This window comes from Trichoderma camerunense, assembly GCF_050948025.1.
Source record: "Trichoderma camerunense strain CBS 138272 chromosome Unknown V8C40scaffold_18, whole genome shotgun sequence".
Lineage (NCBI taxonomy): Eukaryota > Fungi > Ascomycota > Sordariomycetes > Hypocreales > Hypocreaceae > Trichoderma > Trichoderma camerunense.
The window spans coordinates 96265-110668 of NW_028145352.1; the positions used below are offsets into that span (position 1 = coordinate 96265).

General features: G+C 49.8%; 5 protein-coding genes and 1 non-coding gene across 6 annotated transcripts; 1 reads left to right on the top strand and 5 right to left on the bottom strand.

The window, feature by feature from the left end:
- Positions 1-831: 831 nt before the first annotated feature.
- On the bottom strand, positions 832-903 carry V8C40DRAFT_t180. The gene has a single exon. It is a non-coding gene; the product is annotated as a tRNA-Asp (tRNA).
- A 51-nt stretch (positions 904-954) lies between these two features.
- Positions 955-4271, bottom strand: V8C40DRAFT_253626 (WD40-repeat-containing domain protein). Its single transcript, XM_083217661.1, has 3 exons — positions 3622-4271; positions 1679-3550; positions 955-1615 (listed from the first exon to the last, which is right to left on the bottom strand). Exons 1-3 carry the CDS (start codon positions 4001-4003, stop codon positions 1356-1358), a joined length of 2514 nt encoding a protein of 837 aa, XP_083069411.1. The 5' UTR covers positions 4004-4271; the 3' UTR covers positions 955-1355.
- A 272-nt stretch (positions 4272-4543) lies between these two features.
- On the bottom strand, positions 4544-6865 carry V8C40DRAFT_253628 (HET domain-containing protein). The gene is made up of 2 exons (XM_083217662.1): positions 6303-6865; positions 4544-6248 (listed from the first exon to the last, which is right to left on the bottom strand). Exons 1-2 carry the CDS (start codon positions 6700-6702, stop codon positions 4666-4668), a joined length of 1983 nt encoding a protein of 660 aa, XP_083069412.1. The 5' UTR covers positions 6703-6865; the 3' UTR covers positions 4544-4665.
- Positions 6866-7838: 973 nt separating this feature from the next.
- Positions 7839-8635, bottom strand: V8C40DRAFT_253631 (MARVEL domain-containing protein). The gene is made up of 3 exons (XM_083217663.1): positions 8439-8635; positions 8160-8383; positions 7839-8108 (listed from the first exon to the last, which is right to left on the bottom strand). The coding sequence occupies exons 1-3, from the start codon at positions 8598-8600 to the stop codon at positions 7907-7909; spliced, it is 588 nt and encodes a 195-aa protein (XP_083069413.1). The 5' UTR covers positions 8601-8635; the 3' UTR covers positions 7839-7906.
- Positions 8636-10474: 1839 nt separating this feature from the next.
- On the top strand, positions 10475-12079 carry V8C40DRAFT_253634 (uncharacterized protein). The gene is made up of 3 exons (XM_083217664.1): positions 10475-10912; positions 11014-11353; positions 11407-12079. The coding sequence occupies exons 1-3, from the start codon at positions 10551-10553 to the stop codon at positions 11794-11796; spliced, it is 1092 nt and encodes a 363-aa protein (XP_083069414.1). The 5' UTR covers positions 10475-10550; the 3' UTR covers positions 11797-12079.
- Positions 12080-12926: 847 nt separating this feature from the next.
- Positions 12927-13847, bottom strand: V8C40DRAFT_269205 (uncharacterized protein; the record flags this gene model as incomplete). Its single annotated transcript, XM_083220057.1, has 1 exon — positions 12927-13847. The coding sequence occupies one exon, from the start codon at positions 13845-13847 to the stop codon at positions 12927-12929; it is 921 nt and encodes a 306-aa protein (XP_083069415.1).
- Positions 13848-14404: the final 557 nt, after the last annotated feature.

The following is a 14404-nucleotide window of genomic DNA, read 5'->3' on the forward strand; positions in this document are numbered from 1 at the left end:
GTTCGACTGTTTAAGGAGAGGGAACATCATTTCCCTTTTGTCCTCTAGTACGGAGCACCACAAGAGTAAACGGGCACACGACACAACCAAAATCATCAAACTAAATGCACGGCAGGGATTTTCCCTCTTCTTGGTATTCTTGGCTTTGCTCATGACTGGCTGCTCAAAGCGCGAGTATTCGTAATGCCCAGCTACGAGTGTATGCATTCCGTTGGCGCCCCAATCACGCATCCCTCACCTCACCCGTTGCCGTTCCGCATTGCCCATCCCCATGTCGCACCACATCCCGATGGCAAATCCGTGCCGGATTGTGTGTCAGGTACATGGAACAAGCGTCAACGAATGGGCTGGGTCTATTATGAAACCCACACGCGACCCTCCTCCCATTCCCCATTGTGAAGACATTCAAAATTCTAGAACCAGCCGCCGTCTCTATCTGCGCTCCTCTCTCCACAGCCTGAACGCGTATCTACTATAAAAGCTGGACGGAATCGGCCACTGGATGCCTGCAACTTGCATGCCGTATTTCCCGGGAGCATCCACCTGCGCCGCAGCGCCCACGCCAGCTATCGGGTTGAAGATGCCGATCGGCCCGGCATTTCGTTGCGTATGGCGGTATGCACGCGCGTAAGCGAGACGAAGTAGCAACCCCTTCGTGGGGTAGCTTTTAGACAGAAAAAGGAAAAAAAGACGAAGGGAAATATTGTAAGAGCAGCTGCAGCGACGGAGAAGAAAAGTCCGAGGGTAAGTGGGTAGTAGTCAGCTGTTTATATAGATGAGAAGAAGAAAAAAGAAGGGCAAAAAAATCAACCTCTTTGAGGTTTGGCGGATCTCTCCCGCCGGGAATTGAACCCGGGTCTCAAGCGTGACAAGCTTGCATACTGACCACTATACTACGGAAGATTTCAGGCGTTGCGCGCCTGTTGTAGCGGATCTTGCTTGAAAACCGATGTGCTTATTTTATTCTATATACTCCAAGCACCGCCTCTAATCCTCATTGCTTCTATCTTCATAGCCCGCGACAACATCGCACACCACTATTTCACGATGGACATATTAACAGTATACAACGCAGTCAGCAGGGCAGTGTTCATCAAGCAGAAATAGACGGAAAGCAAATTGGCCGGTGGCGCACAGTCATCATGTTGCCGGGTATCGACGAGCCTCAACACATGTACACGCTACACATTTATACACTCTCACCCTGAGAAAACACAGATTCCTCCCAGAACATCTTACCAACCATTCCCTTGGTCCATCATTCTATTCATCATCACCATCGTCACTCGTTCTGAGAAAAAAAAGAGAAGAAGAAAAACACACAAAACGAAAACCCATTGTTTATGCCATCGCCACTATCGTGCAAACACCTTGACAATGCCGTCGCCTCCTCCGCTAACCACCCACTTGCCGTCCTGACTCCATACACATGTGCAAATTCCCTCTCCCCGCATTACCCGATGGCTTGTGATTTCTTGAATACATGACCTCTTCTCCAGACTCCAGAACCGGAGCGAGGCGTCGTGACCGGCACTCACCAGCTCGCGCCCGTCTGGGCTGAGCGACAAGCTAGAAATGGCGTCAGGATGAGCCAGCATGTTATATGTGCATTGACCTATGAGACATGTTAGCATTTTTTCCTGTCATTATTTGTCATGTAGACCAAGGTTCAACATACCGCTATTGGCATCAAAGAATCGTACAAAGCGATCCTCGTGGCCAGAAATGATGGTGCCTTCCACGCCAGAGCCAGCCATGGACCGTCCGCCCGTTGGTCCTCCCATGGCAGGGTCCTCCTCTCCGCCGATATTGGTTCCATGATGCTGGTTGCCTTGGTCCAACCCGATTGTAGTGGCCACCACGGCATTGACGCTCGTCTTTATGGAGCCGTCGTACGTCTCTAGGCTGTCCATGTAGCCAACCTGCTCGCCTGTCTTTGTATCGTACACCAGGACAGCGGCATCCGAATACGAGACGACAAACGTTTCACCCGAGCTTCCGAGCGGCGTGATGCAAGTTGGGCTCGCCTTGGATCCATCTTGCCTGGATAAGACGTGTACGAGTGTGTGGTTGAAGGGGGAGTTGGAAGCCACGGTGGGTTGGGGAGAGTTGGAGAAACCGCTGCCAGAGCTCATCGAGTTGCCGCGCACGCGTCCTCCGCGTCCTGATGCGGCTCGAGTTGATCCAGGCTGCGGCGAGCTCAGTTGAGGGGGTGCGCTGACTGACCAGAGTCGTACAGTCCCATCAGCCGCGCCGGAGACGAGCAGGATGCGGTCAGGAGCTCCGTAGTTGCTGGAGCTGCCAAAGACCGCGCCCAGTGTTGTGGGCAGGACGCAGATTGCCCAGACAGCATCTGTATGTCCCTCCAGCGTGGCCTTGGGATCGACCCTACCACGTTCCCAGACTCGAATCGTAGAATCTTGGCCTCCGGAGAAGATCCAGCCATCACCCTGAGCGCGGCCGCCAGTAGAGAAATTGGGCGCGGGAGACCATGCCGCGAGCGACAAAACAGCTCCATTATGGCCGCGGTGGGTAAAATTTGCGGTTACGTCTAGATCCGAAGCCGCATTGTTTGAGGCCGCAGCGTTACCGTCCAGTCGCGGGATGTGAAATCGTTTAATCATGCCGTCATCGCCAGCAGTGCAAATCTCAGGCTCGCCAGGGCTGCCGCCACCGGAGAAGATGACAGTTCGAACGGTATTGAGGTGGCCCCTTAGCCCAAATCGTAGCTTGAAGCTTGCGCTCTCAGCTTTTTGGCTTGCGCCTATGTCGTGATCACTGCCACGCCTCTTGGACATGGAGCTCTTTCTTCGATGGGTCCCTGGACCCCGGCTCGGGGACTTTGACAAATAGTCTGCGTTTGGGAAAGCATCGGTGTCGGATCGGTAAGAGGGTGTTTGTGACGGTGGGTGGCCAGTTGCGGGCTCTGGGAATGAGCCGTCAGGGAACTCCCAGCCTTCAGGGTCTGGAGCGGCAGGCGGCTTCTCTCTCAGCTCTACAGACTCCTCTATCCCGCCCAGCGTTTCATTAGAGTGGTTGGAGCGCGGCATGCCATCTTCCACGGGGCGCGTTGTCACCGATATGGGCTGTTGCTGTTGCTGTTGTTGCTGCCAGTCGTTAGAGTTATGAAAGATAGACTGCTGCTGATGCTCGTTCACAGCGCGCACCATTTGAGGCTGCATATCAGGAGCGTTTGGGGCAAACTTGGATGGGGGCTGCTGCATCGGCGGTAGAGAGTTTTGGCCCTGGTGTTGTCTTGAGTTCATATCTTGCATGTGGTTTGGGCCCTGTCGCATAGGAATTTGGTATTGACGCTCCATGAGCTGCGCGCCGGGCATGCCAAACGCCTCAGCCTCTCGTAAATCTTCCAGAATCGGCAGCGGAGGAGATTCGCGCGGTGGTAGAGGATTCGCCGGGGTGATCATAAGATACATAAATTCAGACTGGCACTGATCCAGGAATGTCTTGAGCTCTGTTCGTTGCGTTTCGTCGTCGGTTCGTTCGACCTCGACGCCTTCGACGCCTGGGACCGGTTGGCTCTCCGATGAGGCTGGTTCTGTGGTCAGCAACAAGCAAATCCAAGATTAATATGACCAAGGGGAAACAAAAGGCATGTCGCACATTGCAGCTTCTCTTGGATCTTGGCGGCGCGATCCTTCTCCTTCTTTGCCAAGTCGGCGTCCTCTGCAACCGCGGTGCCCTTGAGCTGCGCGGCCTGGTCCTTGATCTTGCGCTCCAGGATGGACACATATTTCTTCAGCGCCTTTTGCGTGGCGTCTGCCCTCCTAGCCTGACCCTCGAGGTTGGCGATCCTCCCCTTCATCTCTTGCTTCTCAATCTCCCAGGCATTTCGGTCGCGTTCGTGTCGGTGCCACTCTGTCTGCAGAAAACGCATCACGCCCTGGAGCGTGTATTCAGTGGCCTGGGGCTGGTTAGAGCCATTGCCCTGCATTGCGCCGCTTAGATCCATTCCGCCAATGCCGTTGCCAACATTCGAGCCCATTCCGGCACGTCAAATTCAACTGCGAGGGTTCATCGAGAAGGCCTGTTGCGCAAGAGGAGAGCTTCCCAGCTGGGGCTTCAGAGGGGCGATGCGGAGAGCTCCACGCGCCTTGGGCACTCCGAGCAAAGCCGCAGCGTGTTTCGTTCGGTGTGGCCTCGCTTCTCTGCAGCCTGTTCCGCCGCGTATCTCGTCGCTCTGGTTGAAAACTCCTTGTTGGGAGGTGACGAATGTCGACTCTTGTGCACGAGCTCTGGCGAATAGGTGTCCGTTATGCTGGCCCTGTTGTTGAGTGCTAGACTCGCTAGACTAGCACGCTGGCCAATCAGCGGGCGCGGCTGCTCGTGAGGCCGCAAGGCATCAACCTTTTTCAACCCCCTGAGCTTGCAGCGACTGCAGCTTCATGGCGGGGTCTTTTTGCAGTGGGCATTTGCAGTGGGCAGAAGCTCCACGATGTTGCAGAGTTCCATCAATGACGCAGATTGATTACATCAGCTTGTTCAAGGGCATGTGAATCTAGGTATTTCCACTTTTCAGATTGATTCTGCAGTAAATCATCCATTCATACGTAAACATTGAACCTTGGAGGTAATGAATAGGTAGCCTGCATCAGCACCGTATTCCGGATTTGAAGGCTCTACTACATTTTACCTTACTGGAATCATCTATACCAAATCAAACGTCCTAACAGCGGCATCTTGCCACCACGTTTGTCCATACGTCTTTCCTACTCCTATTCTATAATATCTGCCATCACTCCTTCGCCGTATCATCAACATCCAATAGTGTCGAAGCTTCTTTGAGACGGTCTTCCCAAGGCGTCGCTCGGCTTCCTCGTCTCGCCGGCTAATGCTGCCCATGAGAGCCACAGCCAGGATTTCTCCAACAGTGACATCCTCCGAGGCGAGATCGAAGACGGCCCATCCAATGGAAGACCCATCTTGGGCCGGTATGAATTTTGCCATGGAGCTGGTCAACTTGGCATGAGATGTGTTGATATCCGCGTAGATGGCCTCGGTAACGGCATCTCCTTGCTTAGAGTGCAAGACTGTTGTGACAGCTGAAATGCGCTTCGCTCGTGCTTGGAGACTCATTCGCCTCGAGTTGTCATCTCCCAAAGCAACTGAGCCACACAGATTTTTGGCTTTGTCGATGGCCAAAAATCGCACGCCGCACGGAACATGTGCCCATGTCCAGGTTGGCAACTTGAGAGGATCTGAAATGGCTGCTCCGTCTATCCTCTTGGTCACTTGCCAGAGCAATTGGTTGGGAAGAGACTCCTTCCAGACACCAAAGGCATATTCACACGCAATCTTCTTCCCCAGCTCCATTCGCAAGCCCTCGAGCGCAATCAGCCTGTCCGTTGCATAGGTCAACTGGCGATCACTGTACTGCTCTATGATATTCTTCCAGCGTGTGTTCCGTGATATACTATAGCATCTCTCGCCTGTCTCGCGCTGTGTGATGGCTTTGCACGACCAGATGATGGCTCCCTTGGTGAAGAAAACTATGCGCCTAGACAGAAGCCATTCCTGAGTAGCCCAGGCGCGGCTGTTGAGTGTACCAAATTCTGGAAAGGTGTTGGCCGCAGTATCCCGTCGAACAGTTGCGAAAACTTGTATCCCGGACGCATTAGATATATCACTGTCCTGGGAGAAGAAGCTGGGAATCTCTACGGAGGGAGGCAGCGGATTCCGAGGGAAGAGGAACCCTTCCCAACAGCCCGGGGTATGAGAAGCAGCGATAGTGACTTCAGCCTGCTCGTATATAGAGCCCATGCGCTTTGATTCCTTCAACCAGTCCTGGTGGTCATCTTGCACAATGCAGAGCGAATCGATCCAGACATAGGCGAGACCTATACTGCGAGCAACGGTTATCGCGTCTTGAAACGTCTTTGGAATCGAAGCCCAGGGAATATCTTGCAGATGCTTCTGGAGGTTTGCCTTAGTTGTCTTCAAGGGTGGCCTCCCAGAAGAGCCCCAGCAATGGCTCAAGGACGCATATCTTCCATGTCGGCCTCTTGACGGCAGCAGTCTGACGCTGCTCCCGGAAACCTGAATGACCCGACTTGGTAGTTGGGGAAGCTGAGACTCATCAATGACGCTCCCTGATAGCGTTTCGCAGCAGCCAGCATGATCCCTTTTACATGCCTCTACCCATCTTCCGAGCAATGAAAACGCTTCATCACACGCTGGCCCTTGCAGTTGTGGCCTGCCTACAATATCATGGCGGAAATGTGGGCCTTTGTCTATCTATAGCTGTAAGTCAATCATGCTCAACATTTGGCCGTAAGCCCACATACGTTGCCCGTGTGTGTAGAGCCGGATCTTGGCTTGTAGTAGCTGTCCAGTGGTTAACTCGGTTGCAGTGACATTGAACCCCGTCAGATGCGAGCCCCCGGTTGGAGGGTCAGGAAAGGTCGATCCCTGTGAGTCTGATTTTGGCTCGAGAACAACAGCATCCGGAGCTAACGAAAGCATCGCTTGTGGATCATCCTGGCTGACGGAGCTTTGGAGGCTGCTGAAGAGAGTCTCTTGAATGAGGGCACACAATCGGCAATCTGTTGCCGACCGGGCCAGGGTAGAGCCATCTTCACGCAACACCATGCCCTGCTTGGTCCCCGATCGAGACGCCAGGCTGGCAGGCAAGTCTTGACTCAGAGCGCCGAGGGTGATGGAACTGCATCTTGCGCACAGCTCCATGATCCGGCTGTGACCAATAGCTGATGGCGGACACACGCCACCATGCTTTTACTGAACAACGGTGGCTTCTTTGCCGTGCGATCGATGGATGGTGTTGAGGCAAAGAGTGACTAATGAGCGAACTACCCGTTGTGGCATGGCGCCCTAAATAACCTTAGCGGTTAGCCACGAAGCTCAAGCTCTTCAACCTCGTGATAGCTTCTCCGGAAATGGATCGAGCACATCAGGTGACGGGGTTAGTTGAATATTCTTCGACTGGTCTGGGACAACGGCAAGCTCGGTAAACTAGAGATCAATTTGCACTCCAGCGCTATCAAGTAACAGATTCTGAGAACTTGGACTCAGACTGAGGCAGACTCTGAGGCAGACTCAGAGGCGGGATGCCGCAAATCATTTTCTCCGTCCGGACAACCTTTCCTCCATCCAATCTCACTGAGCTCATTTCATAGGTGAATTCTGTCGGCCGACTACCTAGGGATCGGAGTCAATAGGCGAAGGAACTTTTTTTTCTCACTAAACCGCCCGCAAAAGTGGAAAATCCAAACTTCTGGATATCTCAGGTGAGGCGGTTGTAAACATCACGTCAATGGCGCTTTGGATCGAACTGTGCGCTATTGCTGTCAGCCCAGAGCAAGCCCGGCAGTTTCGGAGGGCGCATCAAGAAGCGTCCCCAAGAGCCTGTAGAGTAGCCTCACCGGGCTTGGGCTACAACCTTAAGACCCTTGAGCTTCATACAGTTCCTTTTTTTTACTGTGTGGGAAGTGAGAGATAGCTGGAGCTGAGCTTCCGGGACAAGCTGCAGCTAGTCCTGTCAAATCGCACATGTCAAAACGTCAGAGTTCTGACATGACATGAGCTCATTGCCGCCACTTTTTATGCACCCACGATGACGATGATGCCAAGTTTTGGGTTTTTTTGTTTTTATTTTCAAATTACTCACTACGTATTATTAATTGTTGTTTAAGGTACACTATTATTATGCCGATCTGATTAAACAACTGGTGTAGCTTGACGAGAAATTACGGTTCAGGTGCTCTCGACGAAGCCTTGGGTTTTTTTGCTTGTTTCTTGGAAACTTGAAGAGCCAATCTCTGTCTTCGTGGTATCTCCAGACTGGAAAAAAAGGGAAACAAACACTCGTGCCTCTCACACACGTGGGTATCAAAACTAGAGAGGCCTCAATTCCATTCAAGTCTGTCGTAAATTAGACAGCAGTGGTGCCGTTGTTGACCGGTGCGGCGGCAGCCGGCGGTGGTGCAGTGGTGCCAGTTTCTCCAGACACGCCAGAAACACCAGAAGCTGGTCGCTCTTTGGTAACATGGTGAGTACCAGTGGTGCCAGCGTTGGTTCGTCGGTGAGCTCTGAAGAGGAGTGTCTCAATGATGAGATTGCACAAGATGAAGAAGCTAGCTGTGTTAGAGAGAGTTCAGGGGGAGAAAATGGCTTTGTTCACTTACAAGGCAAGGAAGGTGAATGCTTCAACTGCATGCTTCCGGCTACAGAGCCCAGGTCGAGGGATCGAATTTCTGCATCGATGGTGGCTCCAATCCTGAGCGGCAAAGATGAATGCCGTGAGCCAAAGATAGCTGAAGATGAGATGCAGAGGCGCCATGACACCGCCATACTTGGGTAAGCATGGCAAAACCGCTCCAGCGAGGTACACAACCATTGTTATGACAGCCTGGCGCACACATGTTAGATAGAAGGATGACAAGCTGGGGAAACGAGAGACAAACAATGACTTCCATGTACACGATATCAACGCCCCGGTTTGAAAACCGCTCCAACCAGTTGCCCACTATACCAACGACAATAATGGCGGAAATCCATGTCATGACATAGCAGAACATAGAGGCCGCTCGTAGAGCTGAGTTGGTGAGATTGGCTGCAAGCGCCATTTTGAAGGTGTTTCGGGAGTTGAAGTTTTAAAAGTGGTGTAAATCTGGCTGTAAATTAATCTCGAGGAGAAGAAAGGTGAAAGAAGAGAAGAAGAACAGGAGCTCTTTCAGCTTCTATATATGAAAGCAACAATTCTCACACTTCTCGGGCCTCCACCAACCTCGATCCACAACCACCTCACCACACAGTGCCGAAGCACCCGCTTCACAAGAAAATGCTTGGCTTTAACAAAGTTTGGCCATTATGAAGATAAGAGGCACAACTAAACAAGTAAAATGGATTGGGTGGCTGTTTAGCCGGTGCTAGCATTCAATTTGCTAACAAGAGCAGCCGCCCGCTTAGAACGGGTGTAATGCTTACAATGGGGAACATGAAGCCACATCATGCCGAAGGGCGCCCAGTCCATAGGCCGACTTTTCTAACAGGATGATGGAATCAACTGCCCATTCTTAGTTTGCCCTGCTGTTGGGTTTCCATGGGGGTTTAGGCCGGGGATGTTTGTTGGATCAGATGTAGCTCTGCCGTTTCGCCGTTCGCTCCGAGGCGAGGAGCTACTGAGCGATCGTGTGGTGGGTGGGTGAGATTGTGTCAACCTTTTTTTCCACAATGTGATGGAGCTTGGGGCGGTTAAGGCTCGCACGATCTGATGTCTTGAAGCCATTTGTCGAGATTGACTTGCGGCTTGATCGGGGGGCTCAAAGATGTGGCCTTGGCAGGCAATGAGCTTATGTTGTTCATAGCAATATCCTGGCAATGGTCGACAGGTAAATAGAAGATGAGTTCAGAATTAAAACGAGGCTGGTGTAGATATGTACAAAATGTTTTACAGAAAATGGGATGAAACATGCCACCAAGACAGGTGATGTCAGTTGCATTTTCCAGCGTTAAAGAGTGCCAGGAATTTAATCATGATTCCGATATGCCCGTATAATATTATGTCCTGTTTCCTCTTTCTATTACCTATATACGCTTGCTTTCAGATTAAATAGTATTATCTCGTTTAAGTAGTGCCATAAGGATAGCCAGAGCGTCTTCAGAGAGGGGATTCTATCGAAGTCTTCATTCAGTCCATAATTTTCCGTATTCCTAGCAGAAAGATGCCAAAATCAGTTCAGCATCTACCTGAACGCCTGAAAGCTGACATGTATATTGAAAGACTCTCGTGAATAATCGTAATATTTAAATACCACATGAGTTCATTCAACTTGCGGGTGCATACTGTAACAGCGCCAAGCCGGCAGCTAATGTACTAGGTATGGAAGGAGGATACGCGAGGTCAAATTGCAACGCCTGTGTAAGTATCTCGAATCCAAGCGTTCTGCTTCCCTTTCGTTACATACCTAGTACCTGAGTACCTACTACTACCTACTACCTGGTACCTAGTAGGTAGGTATTAAGGTTAGTACTAAGGTAGGTAGGTATATTTATGCTGGCAGGGCGACGGGTTTGCGCAACCAATGACTGGGACAATGCAAGGGAATGAGTCAAACAGTTGCGCCTGAATTTATTAGTACCACTTGACACCGGGTTGCATCTGAAGAAACGCGTCGACAGGTAAAATACGAATGCGCGCATGGCAAGGGCCTAGATTGGCGAAATTTCAATTACGATCCATTCTCATTACATCATTCACTCGAGGAAGAAGCGCACCGGGAATTGCACCATACGCCATCACGAAGCAGAGCCGCTGGTGATTACACGCACCTACAACTTTAAGTGCTTTAGGTCAGCCCAGTACGTTACTACTAGGTACCTGTACTTGAGTGAAGCGCACTGATTACTACCTAGGTAGTACTACTATAGGTAGGTAGGTACTAACGTAACCGTTAAACCCCCCCACTACAACTTCAATTCAATTCGGTTCTACTCTTCCGCCATGCAACGTCCACAGTTGGCTTTTGGCACGAAACGCCCGAATCAACACATCAATATTTTGAACCTCGCACAATATGGATACATCCAACTCGCAGCAAAGCGTCGAGGGCACCGATGCGTCAGCACCATCACAACCACCATGGCCTTCATCTCCTCCAGATGCCTTGTCTCTCTACGGAATTGCCCGTCGCTATTGCAGAGAAAGGATCCTTGTCGATCCACTACGCTGGACCAACCGTCAGCTTGAGCTTCTACAGATCTCCTTCAGCGAACCGTCTCTTGCGCCGCCACCAGGCATCTCAAAGTATACTGGTAAACGCGCTGGTTTAACTCGCATAAATGATTATTACGACAACTACCATGACTATTACGAGCGCATATACTGCGTTAGTAGTTTGTTCGAAGAGGAGCAAGGCCCATTTGAAGTCTCACCTTGGTTTGTACTCGCCCTTCAGAATTGTTCTTGAGAGCTACCTTACTCATACTTGAGCTGAAGTGCCGTTTATCGAACATCAACTAATTCTTGATCCATGATAGGCAAAGTTATGCTTTTCCATATGGTCTTACAACGTATGTTAGTTGCCATGCTTTGTTCTATCCACACCCTGTCGATTTTTTAAACAGTTATGCGGTTGCTGCATATATCGATCGTGATTTTGTCGAAGGTCTTCGAGAAGAATCAGTACATCTTCCGAAATACAGCTCTAGCAACCTTCCTATGCAAGCAATAAGCCGTCTTCAGTTGAAAAAGATTCGCCCGGAAAACCCATTGAAGGATCCATATATCGCGGCGCTGATGATTGCTCTCGCTCAAAACACGTGGGGCCATGTGGAATGGGAAAGACCCGAACTCCTACCTATGTTGAAGACATATCCGGTACGTCTATGGCGAAGAGAATTAACATGGCATAGACTAAGAGAATGATCTAGTCGTATGTTTTGACCTCGTCGGAATCTGCAGAATGCATGCACCTCTTCAAGGCCGAGCTCCCGTCTTCTTTGTTGGACATGTTCGAATTCCCTAATGTCGCTCCACCGCCATGGGCGCCCATCACCATTCAGGTTTTCACGATCCCGTTTGAGCCTGCTATTACCTTTCGCGATCGACTTTCCGCTCTGATAGTTCCAAAAAATATAGATCCTTCCAATGACAATCCTCCCAATGGGGGTTCTTTCAACAGTCAAATCCTTCCAAGGGAAATCCTTCCAAGGGAAATCCTTCCGATGGAAACAAAAGGAAAGGGACAGGCGATAGAACAAAAAAGGAAAGGGACGAGCAGTAGAAACAAAAGGAAAAGGACAAGCAACAGAAGGGGGTGAATTTATCCATTGAGTTTTTAGCTCTCAGCTGTCTACTGTAAGATCAGACTTTCAAGGATTCTTACGAGTATTGAATAGTTCAAGGGGGTCACACTCAAGTAACATGAAGACGAGCCATTCCACTTATACTTGGATGCTCTCAAGGCCGTAATAGCTAGATGGTGTGTATTTGAACTGGAACGAGGCGATAATTTGGGGCACAAGAACTACACATCTCCTAATGACTCCTCCATATCGAAATGTTCCTCAGTCCAACAGCCGCCGTAGAATCAATGGAGTTCTTCACTCAGCGAGGCTACGGTAGTCAGAGTTTTATCGTTTAAGAGTCTCTATACCCTTGTCTTATTCCCACGCTTTCTCATATTTCCACAGATGGGAGGTAGAAAATAAATGTTATTCGTGTGCTTCTTGCAGAGAGTATCCGCCTTTTGGTTGGCCTGCTACTCGGCTGCCTTGGTCAGTGGCTACACCAAAGATACCGTCAGTTTCTATATTCACATCAGACATGACATAGAAACTTCGTATGGCACCTCGTAGTCCCTTGTTTTGGCCTCTTCAAGTTTCGAGTAAATACAGGGGAAGTGCATACGTGAACTCATGTACAGCACATCTGAGTAGTTCAACTATGAATTGCAAGGTATTTGACTTGTTACTTGCCACGATACTTATAGTAGGTAGAAGTCTAACTGCACCTTCTCATCAAGGTAGCTGAGTCCGCATTAATATGCCGCTAAACAGCATTCAAGTCATGTTTCCTCGGCGCTGTATAACTAAAACACCAATCCACCAGCCGATTCCACAAGGGATTTCTCCATCACGATTTAAAGGCTATTGGCCCAAGCGATAATTGCCGACAAATGTGCGACAAATTTTCTTCTATGATCTGCCCGTTGGATATTTAGCCACTTTGACGAATAAACGTGCAGATGACATCCAGGAGTTGTCATGCTTTGGCGTTCGTAATTTGCGTCATATCCTTGAGGAAACTCGAACGTATGAAATTTGATAAAATATGCATTCGCCAGGATTGTTATTGTCCTAATAAGAACATCCAGTATAAGTATAAAAGATCAACTTCAGAAGGCGAGTCTGGTTGTAGGATTGAGTATTGTGGGCTGTGGATTTTGAACTTACCTCTCTGGACTGGCGGCGACATATAAAGGGTTGTTGGATCGATGTAAAGCCAATGCTTGGCCGACCATCTGGGCCAGAACTTCATCTGACACCCTTGGTTCTTTGGCAAATTCCAAAGTTCGTTTGGCCTCTAGCAAAGCGACTTGTCTGAAAACTCGACGGGTAGTGTCCCACATCTGGATACCGCCGTCGTCAGCAGCAGAGATTGTCCGTTCGACGTTCGTGGTACTGCCGACGAAACTGTGAACCGAGTTGTCGGCCCGCCATATCAAGGATGGTCTTGGGCTTATCCGACTCTGGCCATGGATGAGAATTAGTCCACAGAGTGAACTGACCAAGCGGATTGTCGAACCCTCCAAAAGAGGCATGTCCGTAGGCTCAACATAACCCAAGAGGGAGCCTGATGAACTACTCGTAGTTGAAGAAGCTCGAGAACTTCGAAACTCTCCTGTAATCCGCTGCACGTCCTGGGTCTTTTCCCGAGATCTGTCAGCTGCTAACCTTGGAGGTCTTGTGGAACCACTGGCAGCAGGAGGAGCGGCCACAGGACGAGAGAGCTTCTCTCTTCGAACAAATTCTGCTAGAGCTGCCCAGACAAGGCCCAGACTCTCCGGATTGGTTCCTCGAACCAGCTCAGGATCCCATTTCTGACCCAAGTCATCCAGACTTGGCATATTATTAACAAATTCATTTAATAGTTGACTGAGATGTTCGTCAGGATCAGAGTAAAATCCTTTCAATGGCTTGATATAGGTCCTGCATTCCGTGTGAATCACACGGGCCGCGAACAACTCTTGACGGCCCCAACTGCTGACGCCGCTAGTCCATTCTCTGTCTTCATATAATTGACCGAAAGTCTGTTGATTGAATGCTCTCTGTCGAAACTGTGAGGAATTGTTGATATTTGTGTAGGCCATGGTCAATCGTTCATCTACCTGAGAATATGGTCAGCGAATAGATCATCGGAGGCCTGAGTAGTCATGAAGACAAATTTTATGGCATTTTTTTTTTATGAAACACTCACCTCTCGGTTCAGACCAGGCACAGGGGCGTATTTCAAGAGGGTTGGAAGAGAAGATATGGATCTGGTGAAGAGTTCGGAGTTGGAGAGTTATATACAAGAGTATATTGAGATTCTGGGATATTTGAAACTCCATTTGGTTCTGATTGTAAAACGATTCAAGTGAGTTAGGCAGATATTTGCGGAAGTGAATCAATTCATCTGATGTGCAGGCAAACGAAAATGCGGAGCTTCATTCACTTTGGCCTCAGTCCAGTAGTTACTGCAGTGTTTTCTAACGGCTATTGGTCACGGTCATAATAATGTGAGCTCCAAACGTTTGACTTGTATTGGTACATCTCAATTTGATCTTGGCTGCATGGTATACAGAATTCCTTGTATCAAAATGTGTGATTCATTGTCAAGTTGGTAAACACTAAACAGGTTGTTCCTGAGAAACCCAGCAAGGGAATA